General features: G+C 37.3%; 1 protein-coding gene across 12 annotated transcripts in view; it reads left to right on the forward strand.

The window, feature by feature from the left end:
• Window positions 1-16,412, forward strand: part of NRXN1 (neurexin 1) — a 1,139,755-nt gene that overhangs the window by 540,156 nt on the left and 583,187 nt on the right. For all 12 annotated transcript variants that reach the window (XM_035001585.1, XM_035001587.1, XM_035001593.1 and 9 more), the window contains one exon: window positions 10,464-10,586. In XM_035001585.1, the coding sequence (XP_034857476.1) occupies window positions 10,464-10,586 (123 nt within the window). The remainder of the gene's footprint in view (window positions 1-10,463; window positions 10,587-16,412) is intronic.

Consider the following 16,412-nt stretch of genomic DNA (forward strand, 5'->3'; position numbering starts at 1 on the left):
AGGGAGAGCTAAATTTTATAAATTCAGTCTTTAAAGATATTCCAATGCACTTATATTAAGATATGGAAAATAAAACACAGGTAAAGCCATCTTTGCTTGTATTATACAAAAATATGCATTCTTCTTGGCCTTCTTATAAAAAGAAATTCTATAACTATTATAATAGAGTAGTCAGATAAAGAATGATATATTTAATTAAATAATCTCTGTGTTTCATACTCTAATCCCATGGCTTTTTAGTGAATTACCAAATATTTGTAAATTTCCAAATGCTCAATATCTGTATGCTTTTTCATTTTTTTCATTCAGATAGTTTGACATTTTGTAAGTATTGCATAAGATGTGTTAAATAAGTATCACTGTAAATCAATACAATCCTTTTCTTTTCATGTCATACCAACACTGAATAAATTTTCCATTTATAATGCTTACTTAAAAGCACATTAACTATTTAGTACTTAATATACCTGCAAGCTATCCTATTATGTGATAAGCATTTCTTGGAAATGACCTTTTTTCCTTAAAATAAAGTCACAGTCCAAATTTTTTCTTTCAGTATATTAGTTTATATTATTACGCTTCTTCTTAAACTTGCCAGTCGAACTAGATTAGATTTAGAGTTATTTTAAAACATTCTTTGAACAATATATTTATATAATCTGTGTTCATTTTTACTGTGTTGTAAACATAATTATATTCTTAAAAGGTAATTTATATTTCTTAAGATGTATGTTTTTCACATTGAAAATTATTTACATCAGAGATACTTATCCTGGTCTGTCATAAATGGGTACAATCAATGTTAATGCTATAGAGGCTAAATGTTTCTTAGTAGATGATTTAAACCTTGTTGATTCATTTGCCTAGAGCTATGATATTAAGCCAGATATGGAGCAGGAGGTGAGGCAGCTACATATATTAAAGTTTATTTTGTAGATAATAGAAGAGGGTTGTTAGGAAAATGGCAGAGAAGTCTCTGCAGGGTATTTCCAACAGTTCTCCAAGGTCAGATCTTTTTGCAGACAATGCCAATGTTTTCTTATAATCACTCATTAATTCTTGAATACCTCAATTCTTAAACCAACTGTTTTCTTTGCATTTGGAAATTATTGACTGCTAGCCTTAGGCTATTTTGCTCTCACAGGCTCTACACAATATTAAATTTATTTTCAAGGGAACTGAGCAAAAAAGCTGTCCAAATAATTAGCCAGATAACTGAGTCACCCAAGCTCTCCAACTGTACGACTTATCAGATTCTGTGCTGCCAAATAGGAAAACAAAAGGATGAAGCTTTCTATTTCCTGATACTTTTTAGTGAATGTAAGCATTAAAAGTTAATGGAGTTATTTTTTCTTTAACTGTTTGGCTTAATTCAATATCAGGAGATATTTCCTTTAACACACACACACACCCCCCAAAAAACTCTAAACAAATAGACCCATTCAGTAAATAATTAGTGAATGGCTATTATGTTCATGGCACTGAGCTATAGATGTGTGATATTTTCTTTGAAATTTGAACCCACTGAAGGGAAAATATAATAATAGCGATAATATAATAGTGAAAATAATATTATTACTATAACTGAGGGCTTACTGTGTACTAGGCATTGCTTTAAATTATTCAAATGCATGAAATCTATTTGTGTTGTGAAGTATCCCTATTACTAGCTTATTTTACAGATATAAATACTGAGGCCCAGAGAACTTAAATAGATTACCCAAGTTCACACAGCTAGTAACTTATGGAACTAGGATAAAAACCAAAACTGTGAGTCCAGAACACATGCACCAGACCAAGATATAGGGTTCTAGCACTTTTAAAAACACAAGGGCACATTTAAATAACAACCTAACCAAAACAAATAAAATGTAATTAATTAGCATGTTACTATTTTATTTCTCCAGAGAAATTAGTTTATAAAATGCCTTTCTCCTGTTGTTCGTGTTCATTTTTGAAAAGCTAACATCTGAAAGCTTCATGTCTGACATTCTATGATTTGCTCAAGTACTTTTTAATTAAGGAAGGGTATTTCTAGTATTTTTAGTATAAAGAAATGTGTCTATCCTTAGGACTCTATACACAGCACCTTGTTTGTACAGAAAAGGCAAGTAGCTCTCTTCATAAAGACAGTCTGAATAGTTGTCAAGGATGTATTCTCAACTAAATTGAGGAGATGTTGAGGAGAGATGGAGAAGAGGGACGAGTAACATGGCTTGGCAAGGAGCTCCTCTTCATGATTGTTAGGATAATTATTAGTCTGTCACCAAGCCCAGGTCCTGACTGATGGGCACCAGACTTGGCCAGGAAGACAGCTCTGAGACATCTTCTCTGATACCCCAGAGGTCTCGCCATTAAGTGCAGACAGTATGGGGGAGGTGACCCAGCTGCACCTCTTAAGTGAATAAATGCAATGTTTTGCTTCCAGCCTTGTCTGCACATTTCTGAATATAGAGCTAAACAAAACTTTAAAAATAAATAAGCACAAGACTTAATTCTCCTGATCAGGGCTGGCTTCAACAGCGTGCAATTTGCCTAGTCGCCCATGGCCCTATGCTTAGAAGGACCTGTGCTTGAATTCAAGGTCGGCTATAACTGTCCAAAAATTACTCATTTTGAACAGCAGTCCCACATTTTCACTTTGTACTGGGCTCGCAAATTATGTTGTCGGTCTTTCCCCTAGTAATGTTAGTGAATAGCAGAAGAAGAATTTGGAAGTACAATTTTCATGTGTCTAATTTTAATTTATAATTAAATTCCCTAACTGGTTCATGTGAGAAATATAAACAAAAGAATTTTGCTCCCAGCCCAATATCTAGGCATGGAGAAAGATAACATAGCAACATTTAATGAGGAGTTATTCCTTCTCCCCTCCTTCTCCTCTTCCCTCTCCTCCTCCTCCTCCTTCTTCTTTCTTTTTTAAAGCAGAAGTTAGATTATTTTTTTAAAGTAACTACTTTAGGGATGCCTGGGTGGCTCAGTCATTAAGCGTCTGCCTTCGGCTAAGGTCATGATCCCAGGATCCTGGGATTGAGCCCCACATCGGGCTCCCTGCTCGGCGGGAAGCCTGCTTCTCCCTCTCCCACTCCCCCTGCTTGTGTTCCTGCTCTCGCTGTGTCTCTCTGTCAAAAAAATAAATAAAATCTTAAAAGAATAAATAAATTAAATAAAATATACCAGTAGAGAAATTATGACCTAAAGGGTATATAAGAATCTCAGCTTTGTGGCCCATACATCTAAGTGCTTTAAAAATCCAAGTTTAATTGGTATGGGTTTGCTTTTCTCCAGCCACATCCATTCATCCGGAGACAGCTGTCATTTTCGTCTACTAAACATCTTTGATCACATTGCTTCATAGATCCCTTAGCTTTGTTCATTCTTCTCTATTGCTCTTTACTATTTTTCCCCCCACATTCAAAAACTAGTATAAGTGGTTTCACAAAAACATTTTCACACAAGGGTATCTTCCAAAAAGGATCTAAAATTAGTATTATGTGCATTTTATTATGTATATTTTGGTTCAAAAAATATACATCACAAATATGAAAATTAATTAAGTACACTTGCAAAAAACCTGATATTGGTCAATGAAGGCTCATTTAATCTTGTTGGAAATATAGACTAACCTCCCATGGAACTATCTGTAACAAGGGAGAGTTGGATTAATTATGTATACATCTCTTAGAAGCTATTCTTTTCTTCATTAAATAAATTAACTTACTGATTTATGCCGCAATACTTCCAAATAGAATTTAAAGTGATTAACAAAAGTATTTTAAAAAATTCATTGCAGAGAAAAGCCAGTATGCAAAAAAAGAAACAAAGGGAGAAAAGAAAGGAAGGAAGGAAGGAAGGAAGGAAGGAAGGAAGGAAGGAAGGAAGGAAGGAAGGAAGGAAGGAAGGAAGGAAGGAAGAAAGAAAGAAAGAAAGAAAGAAAGAAAGAAAGAAAGAAAGAAAGAAAGAAAGAAAGAAAAAGAAAAGAAAGAAAGAAAAGAAAAGTTAAAGGAAGGAAAATAATCTAGTTGATCAAATTAAGCACAAATCCTAAATCTTGGTTTCCTTATGGCTAGAAATAAGGAGAGGCAGCCTATTCCATAACTCACATGACCTAGGAGGAAATGGCCTACAAAATCTTCAGAAGAGAGCCTATAAATTTGGACTTTGCAATTAAGGGTGTGTTGAGAACTCATGCAAGAGGATATTCTACATAGACTAACAACAGTAGCTTTTTTTTTTTTTTTTTTTAAGATTTTATTCATTTATTTGACAGAGAGACAGCGAGAGAGGGAACACAAGCAGGGGGAACAGGAGAGGGAGAAGCAGGCTTCCCGCCGAGCAGGGAGCCTGATGCGGGGCTCGATCCCAGGACCCCGGGACCATGACCTGAGCCGAAGGCAGACGCCCAACCGACTGAGCCACCCAGGCGCCCCCAACAGTAGCTTTGAAGAGCTCTGAACCTTGATATACATAATCAGTGATGTTCTGGAAGAATAGTTGTTTTTTTTTTTAATTCATAAATGACATTTTTTTTAATCAAATCTGATTTTAAAAGCAAAGGGTTACTTGCACATGGTTTTTAAAAGCCTTTCTGGTGTTTTCTGATAAAGAAAATCCTTTTTCTAAAGGGAGAAAAGAACCAGCTAGAAGATTCTGTAGAGTCCAGGTGTTCTGGGTGGTGCCTCAGGGACCAGGTTAGCTTGCTTTTTAAGTAGCAGGGCAACTGCCATTTTACATCATTTTTATGTTCTTTATGCAAGATTACAGGTAGAAAAAAAAATAATTCCACTGATTTAAAAATAATAATAATAAAATCACTGCCCCAGTTTAGCTTCTGGATTTTCACATTGCACAACTATATTTGTTCTGAAATAAGGCAAGCTTAGAGAGATACTGGGTCAGAGTCTCCAACACTGCCCAGTCCTGATCTGATTCTTTAAACAGAGGAGAGAATAAATTACTATAGTTAAAAGAAAGGGTTTCTTAAAAATCACTATTTCACCACATAACCCTCTGATCTGTGATTTAGTTTCCTGAGTGAAAAACCCTTCATTAAGCAAGGGTATATCCCGGTACATAATGGTGCATTTCCTGCTCCTGACTGACCATTTCCTGATTATTTGGTACTAAATTCTGAGTGATACCAAGATGACAAAAACAGCTCTCCTCCTTAAAATTTGACTACATAAATTAACAAACAGATTTGTTAGTATATATCAATATTGTCCTACTGGTTTCATTTGAGCTTAGTAATTCTGGGTCTAGAATAACTCGGTGAAGTTCTCTCTGTCTTCTGCCTATCCATGTCAAAATAAAAATGATGAAATTGCCAATGATAATAATTACATCTCATGAATTTAGAGAACTTCACTATAATATTGTACTCTTTCATGTTGCCACAAGGTTGGAAATGGTACAAGGCTAGTTCTCTTCCTTCCAAGAATGACAAAATGTTTATTAAGTTGGCTTACAGGAGAGTATTTTTGTTATGTTCCTACCAAGTATCCTCATTTTATAGATGAAATATGAGGAACAGAAAAGATAAATGACTTACTTAAGGTGACATAATTTGTTGATAGAAGACCTAGGGAAAAAAATCCAATTTTCTCCACCATCCCCTCCTATAGTGAAAATGAAGGTAAAAAGTTACTAGCAAATGTGGTTACTAATCTGGTCAAAAACAGCTATCATCTTTTATCAAGTCCTAGTGGTTCAATCAAGGCTCTGTAGTAGTAGATTTCAAAGAAGGATCTGTATGACTAACTACTGACTCCACCCCTCACTCCCACACACACCCCCTTCCTCTCTGTCCTATGCCTCAAGTTGAGGTTATCTTCAATCCTTCTTAGGGGTAAAATTGTAAAGACAGATGAACTTCTTACATGGGTAGGTTATAAAAGGACAATCAAGTTGAACTAGACTGAGGAAAACTGAAATGTTTTTGTGTCTACTTCCATCTGTAATGAATGACTTTAAATTATTTAAATGAATGTAAATTAAAAACTGTTAGCTACAGAGTCACCAGAAAACCTAGTGGATACCACCAACTAGAAAACAAACACTTATACCATAACTTAAGCCCTGTTAAATACTGTTAGGAAGCATTATTTATTCTTGCCTGACTTTCACTTTAGATGCAGAACAAATCACAGTCATGGACCAAATCATAGAGTCAGATCTTGGTGTTCTTCAAGAAGTTCAGTCTAGTTCAGCATAATATAATGGCAGAATAATTTAAAGAAATTTCACTAGACTGCTAGTCTGGGGAACTGGACTCTTCATTTAAATAGCAGAACATCATCTAATTGCTTCGGACCTCAAGGTGTTTGTAGACGGCTCCGTGGGCTGCTCTACCTCCCACATCCCTTCTAGTTCTAAAATTCTTTAACACAGCATTATCCTATAGAGCTGACTTGTGATCCAGTCTGGTTAAATATTAGCTGTTGTCATTCAGCCACACTGTACCTTTCTTTTACTGTCTGCAGATCATTTTGGGGCCTGTGGAAAGGATACTAGAAGGGGCTTGGAAGACCTCAAGATCTCAGTCTTAATTCCACTCCTTACTGACTCTGAGTCTTATAATAATACACTCAACCTTTCTAAATCCTCTTTCTTAACTAAAATATGGGGGAAAAAATCTCTATGACTTAAATAATAGGTTACAGTGGGAATCAAGTGTAAAATTACAAACAAATATTAACTCCCTTCAAAACATAAGGAATGATTATCTTTAAAATAGAAACAATGCTATTGGCTTTTTTTAAAATCTTTAGAATATTGCTTACTATGTCTACTTGGACTCCTATAACAAATGCCATGGACTGTGTGACTTGAACGGCAAACATTTATTTCTCATAGTTCTGGGCTGTGAGTCCAAGGTCACTGTTGGCAGGTTTGGTTCTCGGTGAGAGCCTTCTTCCTTGCTTGCAGATTGCCACCTTCTTTCTGTGTCCTTCCATGATGGAGAGAAAGAGTTGTGATGTCTCTTCTTCTCAGATAACCCATCCTGTCATGGGGCTCTACCCTCATGACTTCATCTAAACCTCATCACCTCTCAAAGGCCCCACCGCCTTCTTAACACCATCACATGAGGGATTAGGGCTTCAACCAATGAACATGCAGCCCATAACATTCATATTAATGCTGGGAGAAAGATGTTACTGCCAGTATTTTGATATCCTCTAAAGAAGAGGAAATCTCAAAAGGAATTCAGATCATCCATGGTTGTAGGGACTATAATTTTGCCATTAACATTTTTACAATAGGACAAAGGACTCTCAAACTCAAAATTAAAACAGTGAAGCCACTTTTCTTTACCAATTCCATAGGTTTTAAATGTGAGAGTGTGAGATCTCTAAGGCATTACAGATATCATCCACACCATTTCCTCCCTTTCGTAAGTAGGTTTGTTGACAAAACCAAAAACTGTATGTTTTAGCAAATTGCTGATTATGGGGGCGCCTGAGTGGCTCAGTCGACTATGTATCTGCCTTCAACTCAGGTCATGATCCCAGAGTCCTGGGATCGAGTCCCACATCGGGCTCCCTGCTCGGCAGGGAGTCTGCTTCTCCCTCTGCTCATGCTCCCTCTGCCCTCTCTCTCTCTCTCTCTCAAATAAATAAATAAAATCATTTTTAAAAACCCTGCTAATTATGTGGACTCAGTCCCAAAATGATGGCCCTTCTTCTATATCATGCCTTTAGTACGTTTGGAGGTATGGTATGCCGTTTTAGAGGTTTCCATCTACCATGACTTATGCAGAGGGTGTGTAAGATTGTGATCATTCTGTAGAGCAAGCGGGAAGTCATAACAAAGAGCAGCTTTGTTCATCCCCTTCATTTAGATGTAGGGCAACTGAGAAGTTTTGCTTCTAGCCAAAGGTCATATAGTTAGGAGGCAGGCTAATGCAGGTGAAAGCATGTAGGCTTTGAGTCCTTTAAACCTAGAATGGAACACTTTTCTATCACATTTTAGCTGTGTGACCTTGAGGCAAGAAGTTTTAGTTTCCTAGGCCTTCAGTTCCACATCTGCAAAATGTTAACAATGTAAAGATGAAATAAGTTAACAGACAAAATGCCTGGCACATAATAATATTTACCGGCCCAACTTCTTTCTTAGTAGCAAATCAAGGGCTAGCAACCACAATTCTTAACTCCTTGTCCATTACACTTCGAGTTGCACAAATAACAATAGTGTTTTGAACTGAGAATATTAAGTGCATTTTTTAAAACCTTGTCTTCCAAAATCAATCTTTTCACATTTTTAATAATGCAAGAAAGGAGCTTCAAGTTGGCCCACAGAGATTTTTATGAACCAAAGGGTTATTTTTAATTGGATTTTGGCCTGTTGTTATGGAAATAGTTGTCTCATAGATTAAGCATTATGCCTTGAGAGCAAGATCAAGCCCAGAATGTGGTAAAATGATGATATCATCCCTAAGCTTCTTTTTCTTGACAAAACACTTTTAAAATTAAGAGAACGGGAGTGAACCTGCTTCAAAAGCACATATTTCTAAGAGAAAAAGTCTTCCCTATAAAAATAACTTTAACATGATATATTCTCTTTTCAAACATCAGAACTAAGAATGACCCTTGCTGCCAGTAGGATACTAAGATTCTGCAGAGTTATTAAGCGCTTCTTTCTTCACTGTTGAAACTAGAAAGAGTTCCTTTGATCGTGGAACTTGCTTTCAACATTTGGTCTCAAAGCTTTTTTTTTTGCCCTTTTTTTTTTTGCAGTTGCTGAACTAAGAGGCTTCCTCTAGTTATTTAGTGATCAATCTCTCAAAACTGCTCTGTCTAGACTCGTTTTTATTCATGTATCCGGATGTGTAATTTAACTTTTCTGAAGAAACAAAAAGATTATTTCTCATCTTAATGATGCTTTCTTTTAAAGACATGAAGCAGTTCCTCCTGCAAAATTTAGCTTATCCCACTGGTTTGTTTTAAGCCCCAGAGAAACCCCAACCAAGAAAAGCGGAGCTTGCTCCTGTTATATCCTAAGAGAGAAATCAGGATAGCCAGCAATACCAAAAGCAAACAATGATCTGCTGTTGGATGGACTACTGAGGTTCTTCTACTTGGTTCTGTTAGTTCGTTCTTTCTTCTTTCTTTCTTTCTTTCTTTCTTTCTTTCTTTCTTTCTTTCCTTCTCTTTCTCCTTCTTGGCCTTTTCTATGTCCTCCTATGAGTCTTGGACATTGATTGGTTTTGCTGGTAGAATTTGGTTGAAGAAATTATGAACCCAACCCTGATCCTGAATCTGTTGAAAGTCATGAAACTCAGTGATGTCACGTCTTCCATTATTTTAGCATACCAACACATTTCAGTAGTTGGAAAACAGGGGGAAAATCCATCCCCAAATAATGTATCTTTAAAAACGTCTCATTACTTTTTCTCTGTGAATCATAGTGTCAGATTAGTGGAAATACTTTTTTAATTAAAAAATTTCCAGGCATATTAAAGTTTTTTTTTTCCCTTGCTTTGTTTTTACGTGGAATAGGGATGTTTGTCTAACTTTGTCATTTCAGTAATTTCCACAAAACAACTTTCTGAAATGATTTGTCTGTTCCAAGCCAATGTAAATCCATTTGTATGGATTTACATAGATTCACTGGCAGCTCCTTTCCCAGGTGGTTACATTTCTTGCCTTTTTTCTTTTGGTTCTCAGCTGGGAATTCCTGCCCTCTAGTGCTGTTCAATCTCACTTTTCTTTCTTCCTTCCCACCCAACACTTAGACCTTAATTGGCTGTAACCTTTTTTTTTTCATTTCCTACGAGTCAATACTTTTATCTAAACCCACTCCACTAGACTTAGTTTTTAGATACGACATTCCATAAACTTAAGAATTTGAGGAACATTGGAGGTACGTGATGTAAGAGTCAAGAGTAGCCATCACACAACCCCGCCCAGTGCAGTCTCCTCACCAGAATCTAATCGGCTAGTTGCTCTGGCTGAAGATGCTTAGCTAATTACTTATGGTCGGCTCTCTCCCAGAAGTCAGAGGCTACAACACTGCTATCTGCTTCATTAATAAGAAAGCCGTAACTGCAAAGATCAGAGAATTCCCTGGGAAAAACAACAACAACAACAACAACAACAACAAGCAAGTGTGTGTAAATTTGGGAGGCTTCCCGATGCTATATTGACTGTGCCTATTTATGACAACAAGGTTCATTCACTTGTCTGATCAATGCATAATGTTAAAGATTCTTCTCAAAGTGTCACACCTGAATGTCTGTTAACTTGTCATTTTCCTTGCTTGCTCTGACTCTAATGGGCTTGAAAATTGATCCAGCCAGTCTCTTCTCTCTCTCTCACCTCTCTCTCATTTCTTTCTCTCTTGTCTCTCCTCCCTCTCCTGTGCTTCCCACACCCCTTACTTTGTCTCTTTCTCTCACTCTCTGTGAGGTTCATTTGCTTGACTGATTCTGAGTGTCCATAATGACTGTTTGGCATATTCTACAGGCAAAGGTCCCGAGACCCTTTTTGCCGGCTATAACCTCAATGATAACGAATGGCACACAGTCCGTGTGGTCCGTCGAGGAAAAAGTTTGAAGTTAACCGTGGATGACCAACAGGCCATGACAGGTAAATCCCCGTTTCCATTGCTTTTTCTTTTGCTGAAGCTTTAGTCCTTCCCATTTCTTACAGGTGACTATGAAAACCAACTACACAACTTGACGCCGATACACACAGTTCATTTTCTCGTTCCAATTTTTCCAGCAACAGTGACATTTAATAAGCAGCATGTTAAATGTTTTTTCTCTCAAATGAGCAATACTTTCAGGTCATGTTCTTTCCTGTAATTTAAGAAGATGTTACATATTTCAGTGTTGTGGCTTGATAAATATCTTAGGGCCTCATAAAATATTGAAGTCATTGTTTACATGCCAATTTCTGTTCAATTTCTTTGTTTTTTTTATATATTTTGGCAATGAACAGCCACAAGTTATACTTTTTAGTGTCGGGAAACTGATAGATATGCTGGCATTCTGTCGGATGAACCACTTTAGCATTAGAAGTCTGGCCATTTACCTCAGTTGGTTAAACTCTAATATTAAAGATGTCATGTTCAATCCCTGATATGTAGATTCCTCACTGAGGTGAACTGTATAAAAGTCCACCCCCCAGGGACTTAGGGAAACCGAATGAAAGAGGAATTGGTGCACCTTTGTTCTCTCTGCTGAAAATAACTCCAAGCACATGACCCACTGGGATATTAACTCTTTTCTTTTTTTAGGGAACATCTCTAAAATTATTAATTATTTTGGAACAATGTACAAGAAAGTCCTTGTGAAGCAGGGAAGTGTGTCCTACATTCAGTCCTAAGGGGTTCCCATGATCAGAGATCAGTTGATTCTGTCAATGTGGAAATAGCATGTGTGGGATTTTAACTTTCGAGAGAATCATTTCTGAGTTCAAATGAACCAAACTACCAACTTCTAGCTGTCTTTACTATCTTACATTTCAATAGCCCTTAATGGCTTTCCAGAACTTTTTTCTATATGTAGGTGCAGCTTTATTTCAGAATCACCTGAAGAGCTTTAAAAGGACCAGTTCCTGGCCTGACATCAGGGAAAGTCCAGGAAGAGCCCAGGAACTGTTGTTCTTTTCATTTTGTTGTTGTTGTTTTGTTTTAGGTTTTGGGGTTTTTTTTATTTGTTTGTTGAAAATCTCTTCAGAGGGGACTCTCATGCAGCCGGTTCATAGATTAGCATTTAGAAACCACTACTATGTTATATCATCTTGTTTTCTGAGAAAGAAAATCAACCAGAAAGCTGTTAGCATAAGCCCTTATTCAAAATTGCCGAACATGAGAAGGCTCTAAGGAACAGTGTGAACTTAGGAAAGGAAAGCAGAATTTTTGCTGGGCTTTGGCAGGAGTATCAACTGAAGTTCAGCTAGTTTTGGTCAAGGATGGTCCTTAGAAGAGGAATGAATCGTTTTTGTAGAGTAGCATCCATCATTTGGACGATTTGAGTTTTATCAAAAGGAGTAGAAATGAGGAGTTAGTGTCAAAGGTCATGTTCAAGAGATTTTGAATACATAGCTCCCGGGGAGAAGGACATGTGAAAACTACAGGAACATTCGTCAGTCCCTAAGTGTGTCTTAAATCTCACACAGCGCAATGAAATGGACAGGACATATGCATCCTCACTTTACAGATGATGAAACTGAGGTTCAAAGGGGTTCTCCCTTGCCACTAACAACATTTCTTTGAAATGCCACTGTTGTCAGAACTTAGAAGAGGACCTAGGCTTGTTTATATTGTTGTTGTTGTTGATTTGTTTTTTGACTCATGGTCCATTGCTTTATATTCATTAATATCCTAATGAGTGTATAATTCGAAGACAAGTACTTATTCCTGTAGAATATGCCGAACAGTCATTATGGACACTCAGAATCAGTCAAGCAAATGAACCTCACAGAGAGTGAGAGAAAGAGACAAAGTAAGGGGTGTGGGAAGCACAGGAGAGGGAGGAGAGACAAGAGAGAAAGAAATGACAGAGAGGTGAGAGAGAGATTAAATTAATCTTAAAATTAATTAAAGATTACACTAGAACTAGGCTTTAAAGAGAGGGTGATGCAGATGATAAAACTATGTGGGGGAGCATTCATACAGGGCAGAATGGTTCTGATGGGGCTACACAGACTAATGTTCAGGGGACATAGTTTTGTTTTGCTTCATGCATCCATATGGTAGTTGACAGGGCTAGAATGGCCTTTTAGGGCAAATGGGTCAATGCTCTCAACGAAGGTGTTTATTTTTCACGGACCTTCAGGCAACTGGAAAGCTTGAGAGTAAGCTGAGAGAATATTTTTTGAGCAAAATAAATCCTGTGTCAGTGTATTAGATTGCTTCAGGATGTAGAGTCGTAAGTCCTGAACTACAGCGGATGAAGAAAGGATAGAAACAAAAGTATGGTGTAACACATTTTGTTAAATTTTATTTAGAAATAATTTCAAATTTACAAAAAAAAAATATTCAAAAATAAATACTGTACTAGGGCACCTGGGTTGCTCAGTCAGTTGAGCGACCAACTCTTGGTTTTGATTCAGGTCATGATCTCAGGGTTGTGGGATTGAGCCTCGCTTTGTGCTCCACACTAAGTGAGGAGTCTGCTTGTCCTTCTCCCCTGCCCCTACCCCCACTCATGCTCGCACTCTCTCTCTCTCAAATAAGTAAATAAAATCTTCTAAAAAATTAAGAAATTAAAAAAATAAAAACAGTACAAAGAACACTTTACTCTTGTGAACATTGTATCCCATTTTCTTTGACATTTTCACTTTCTCTCTCCTTTTTTTTTTTTTCCATAACCAGTTGAGCAAAAACTAAATACAAAATGGCTATTTACCCCTAACTACTTCAGTGTGCATTTTCTAAAAATAATGATATTCCCTACATAACAAAGAGTTACCAACTTCAGTAAATGTTGCTTGGATGCAATATATTTTATCCGTTCTGTCCTCCATACTCCAATTTAGTCGGTTGACCCAGTGTTGTCTTTTATAACATTTCCCTTCCAGCACAGTGTGCAGCCTGGGGTCAGACACTGCATATAGTTTTCAGGTCTCTTTAGCCTTCTTTCATCTGAAAAATTTCCATCAACTTTTTTTTTTGTCTGCCATGACATTGACATTTTTGAAATCTATAAACCTCCCACCTTTTGTCACTGCAGAGTCACTCATTTTGTGTTTGATGTTTTCTCATGATTAAAGTCGGGTTTTGCATTTGGGGGTGGAATATTACATAGGTGTCATTGTGGCCTCCTTCCAGTGTCCCATCTGAAGGCACAGGACGTCCCTGTCCTTGACCGGTGATGGGTCAACACTCTGTCCAGTTTCTCCACTGCATGAAGGGTAGGTTTTCTCCCTTGCCACTAATAAACTGTCTGTGGAGAGACGTTAAGACCATGAAAATAGCCTGTGCCTCATCAGAGGTTCACCCTAGATTTAGCATCCATTGAAGATTTTCTCCTGATCCAGTCTTCCCTGCGGTAGTTACGAAGTGATTATTTTCCACCTCCGGTATTTCTTTTTTCCTTTTCCTTGTTTTCCTTTTTTTCCTTTCATTTTCCTTTCTCCCTTCCTTTTCTCTCTCCTTTCCTTCCACTCATCCTTCCTTTCTTTATTTCTTCCTTATTGGTATGGACCCACGAGTTTCTGTTTTTCAAACAGTTTATAATTACTTTACTAAATTATTTTGGGCCAGTGTGAATCCCATGAAGTTGGTCTTTGTCATATTGTGACATGCCCCACCCCAGCATTTTCAGGGGTTTTTTTGTTTTTGTTTGTTTGTTTTTGCCCTTCCTTACTTTCTGCCGTGACAGGACATTCCAGGCCCAGCTTATACCTACCTTACCCAAGCCCTGGAATCAGCCCTTCAGTCTTCATTTAATCACGACTGATATTATAGACCAAGATCTGGGTGGTTGGTGTGCTCAATGCTCCTCAAGTATATTTGTTTCCTGATCCTTTCAGCAGGCAAAGATAGGAAATATATTCAAGTATCTACACGTACCTGCATATATATATAAATATACACACTGAACTGAAGAATGTTCCTCTGTGGTTTTCACCTGTCCTTGTTGCCGGCTGCTATGTGTTCACAACATTGCGCATGACCTTAGGTACTAACTGCTTATTTCTACTCCTTTTGATAAAACCCAAATCATCCAAACAGTGGATGCTAATCTACAAAAAAATACATGTGCACATAGACATGCATATACGCATATTTTAGAAAATATGAGTTCACAGTGGTACCTCCATCCCGACCTCATTGTTTCTTCACTTCCCACATTCTGTGTTTCCATGTTCCTTCTTCTATGGTGGGATCCTTGCTCCCAGTGATGTCAGTTACTCACGTGCTACATCCAACAATGAATCTAAAATAGTTTCAGGATTACTTGAAATTGCCCATACTACTACAAGTAATGAATCAACTAAAAAAAAATTCAGGATTAGTGGGTGATTCTTATTCCCCAATGCCTAAGACTTAACAGATAAAATCAAATGCTGAGTTTATAAGTAACTTGGATGATAACTTGGTTTGTTTTCTTCCTTCCTTCTCTCCCTCCCTTTTTTTTTAAATTTTCTTCCTACCTTCCTTTCTTTTAGTGTAGTTACAGTGTTCATTTGAAATACAATTAATTTATTTCAATTTAATTTTTCCTTCCCATTCATATATACTTACACTTGGAAGTACATACATTAGCATGCTTTTAAAATCAGTGCAACACATTTTGAATTAAGAAGTGATGAATGAACAGAGTGTGAATATGATCGGTGTAACATAGAAAATTCTAGAAATGGCCCCTAAATGAATTGCCATCTAATTTTCCTAGAAAATTCAAGATATATATTTTCAGTTGCATAGATTCCTATTAAGGTTCTAAGTGAACGGCTATGTTCTACCTCAGTGAATTGCCTTCTTCAACTTTCACCTTTCAGTGAATACATCATTCCTTTGTTTACTTAAATGGCCATGCATTTATCTACCACCAGCAATCATAATGTTAGGAAACAATTAACAGATACTTACTTAGTTTGCAACAAATGAGTGACCTATTCAATGGGGAACTCCCAAGAGAATTGACTCTGTTGAGGAATCCTTCCTAAGCTACGATCACCAGTTTCTGTAGTGTTGTTCCTGAGCATGGACTAGCTCTTTGTGGCAAAGTTACTCATATCTCCTTGGCTGATTCATACTGGGACTCTGGCACCTAAGACTTCATTAGGAATTCCCAGGCCATTGATGAAGTTTGGCTTATGATCTGAAAGAAAAGGAATCCTTTTTAGAATTCCCAACTTTGGAAGACAAATATATCCTAAGGCATTTGTTTAGCAGGTTTTTGTTCAGCATATATTATTAAAATTATGAGTCTTGGTCCACCAACTCAGGTGTGCAAGAAATGGAACATTTCTTAATTGTCTTTATGTCAGCACAATTTAAATCAGAAAGGCCTTAGGCATTTCTTCTGGATTTACAGGATATTTAATCATAGTCATCGTTGCCCCCACTCCCTACTCCCCACCTTGGATCGGGCAGAGCCTCCTTTTGACTTTTCTCTGCACTTGGTCTCACCAAAAACCCTTTTCCAAGTTTGTCCTTTGAATTGCAAGAACCGTGTTGGTCCTGTCCTAAGTGGGAGACTGGGTCTTTGCCGACTCCTGCCAGGATCTGTGGGCTGTGGTCCAGGTCCAGTCTCCCTGTGTGTACCTCACCGATTCTCTCTGAACCCTTGACCCTGAGCAGAAAGCAGGATGCTGGAACTCAGCACTTCTAAATCCCACCAAAATTCTCCTAATAAGTGGTAATCCTATTGTCTCTGTCAGCCCTCAATGCATTCTGTTCTCTCCTTTTCTTTTCTTTTCTTTTCTTTCTTTCTTTCTTTCTTATTTCTTTTTTTT

Source organism: Mirounga leonina, unplaced genomic scaffold (assembly GCF_011800145.1).
Source record: "Mirounga leonina isolate KUSES-001 unplaced genomic scaffold, KU_Mleo_1.0 Mir_125, whole genome shotgun sequence".
In the NCBI taxonomy this organism is placed as follows: Eukaryota; Metazoa; Chordata; class Mammalia; order Carnivora; family Phocidae; genus Mirounga; species Mirounga leonina.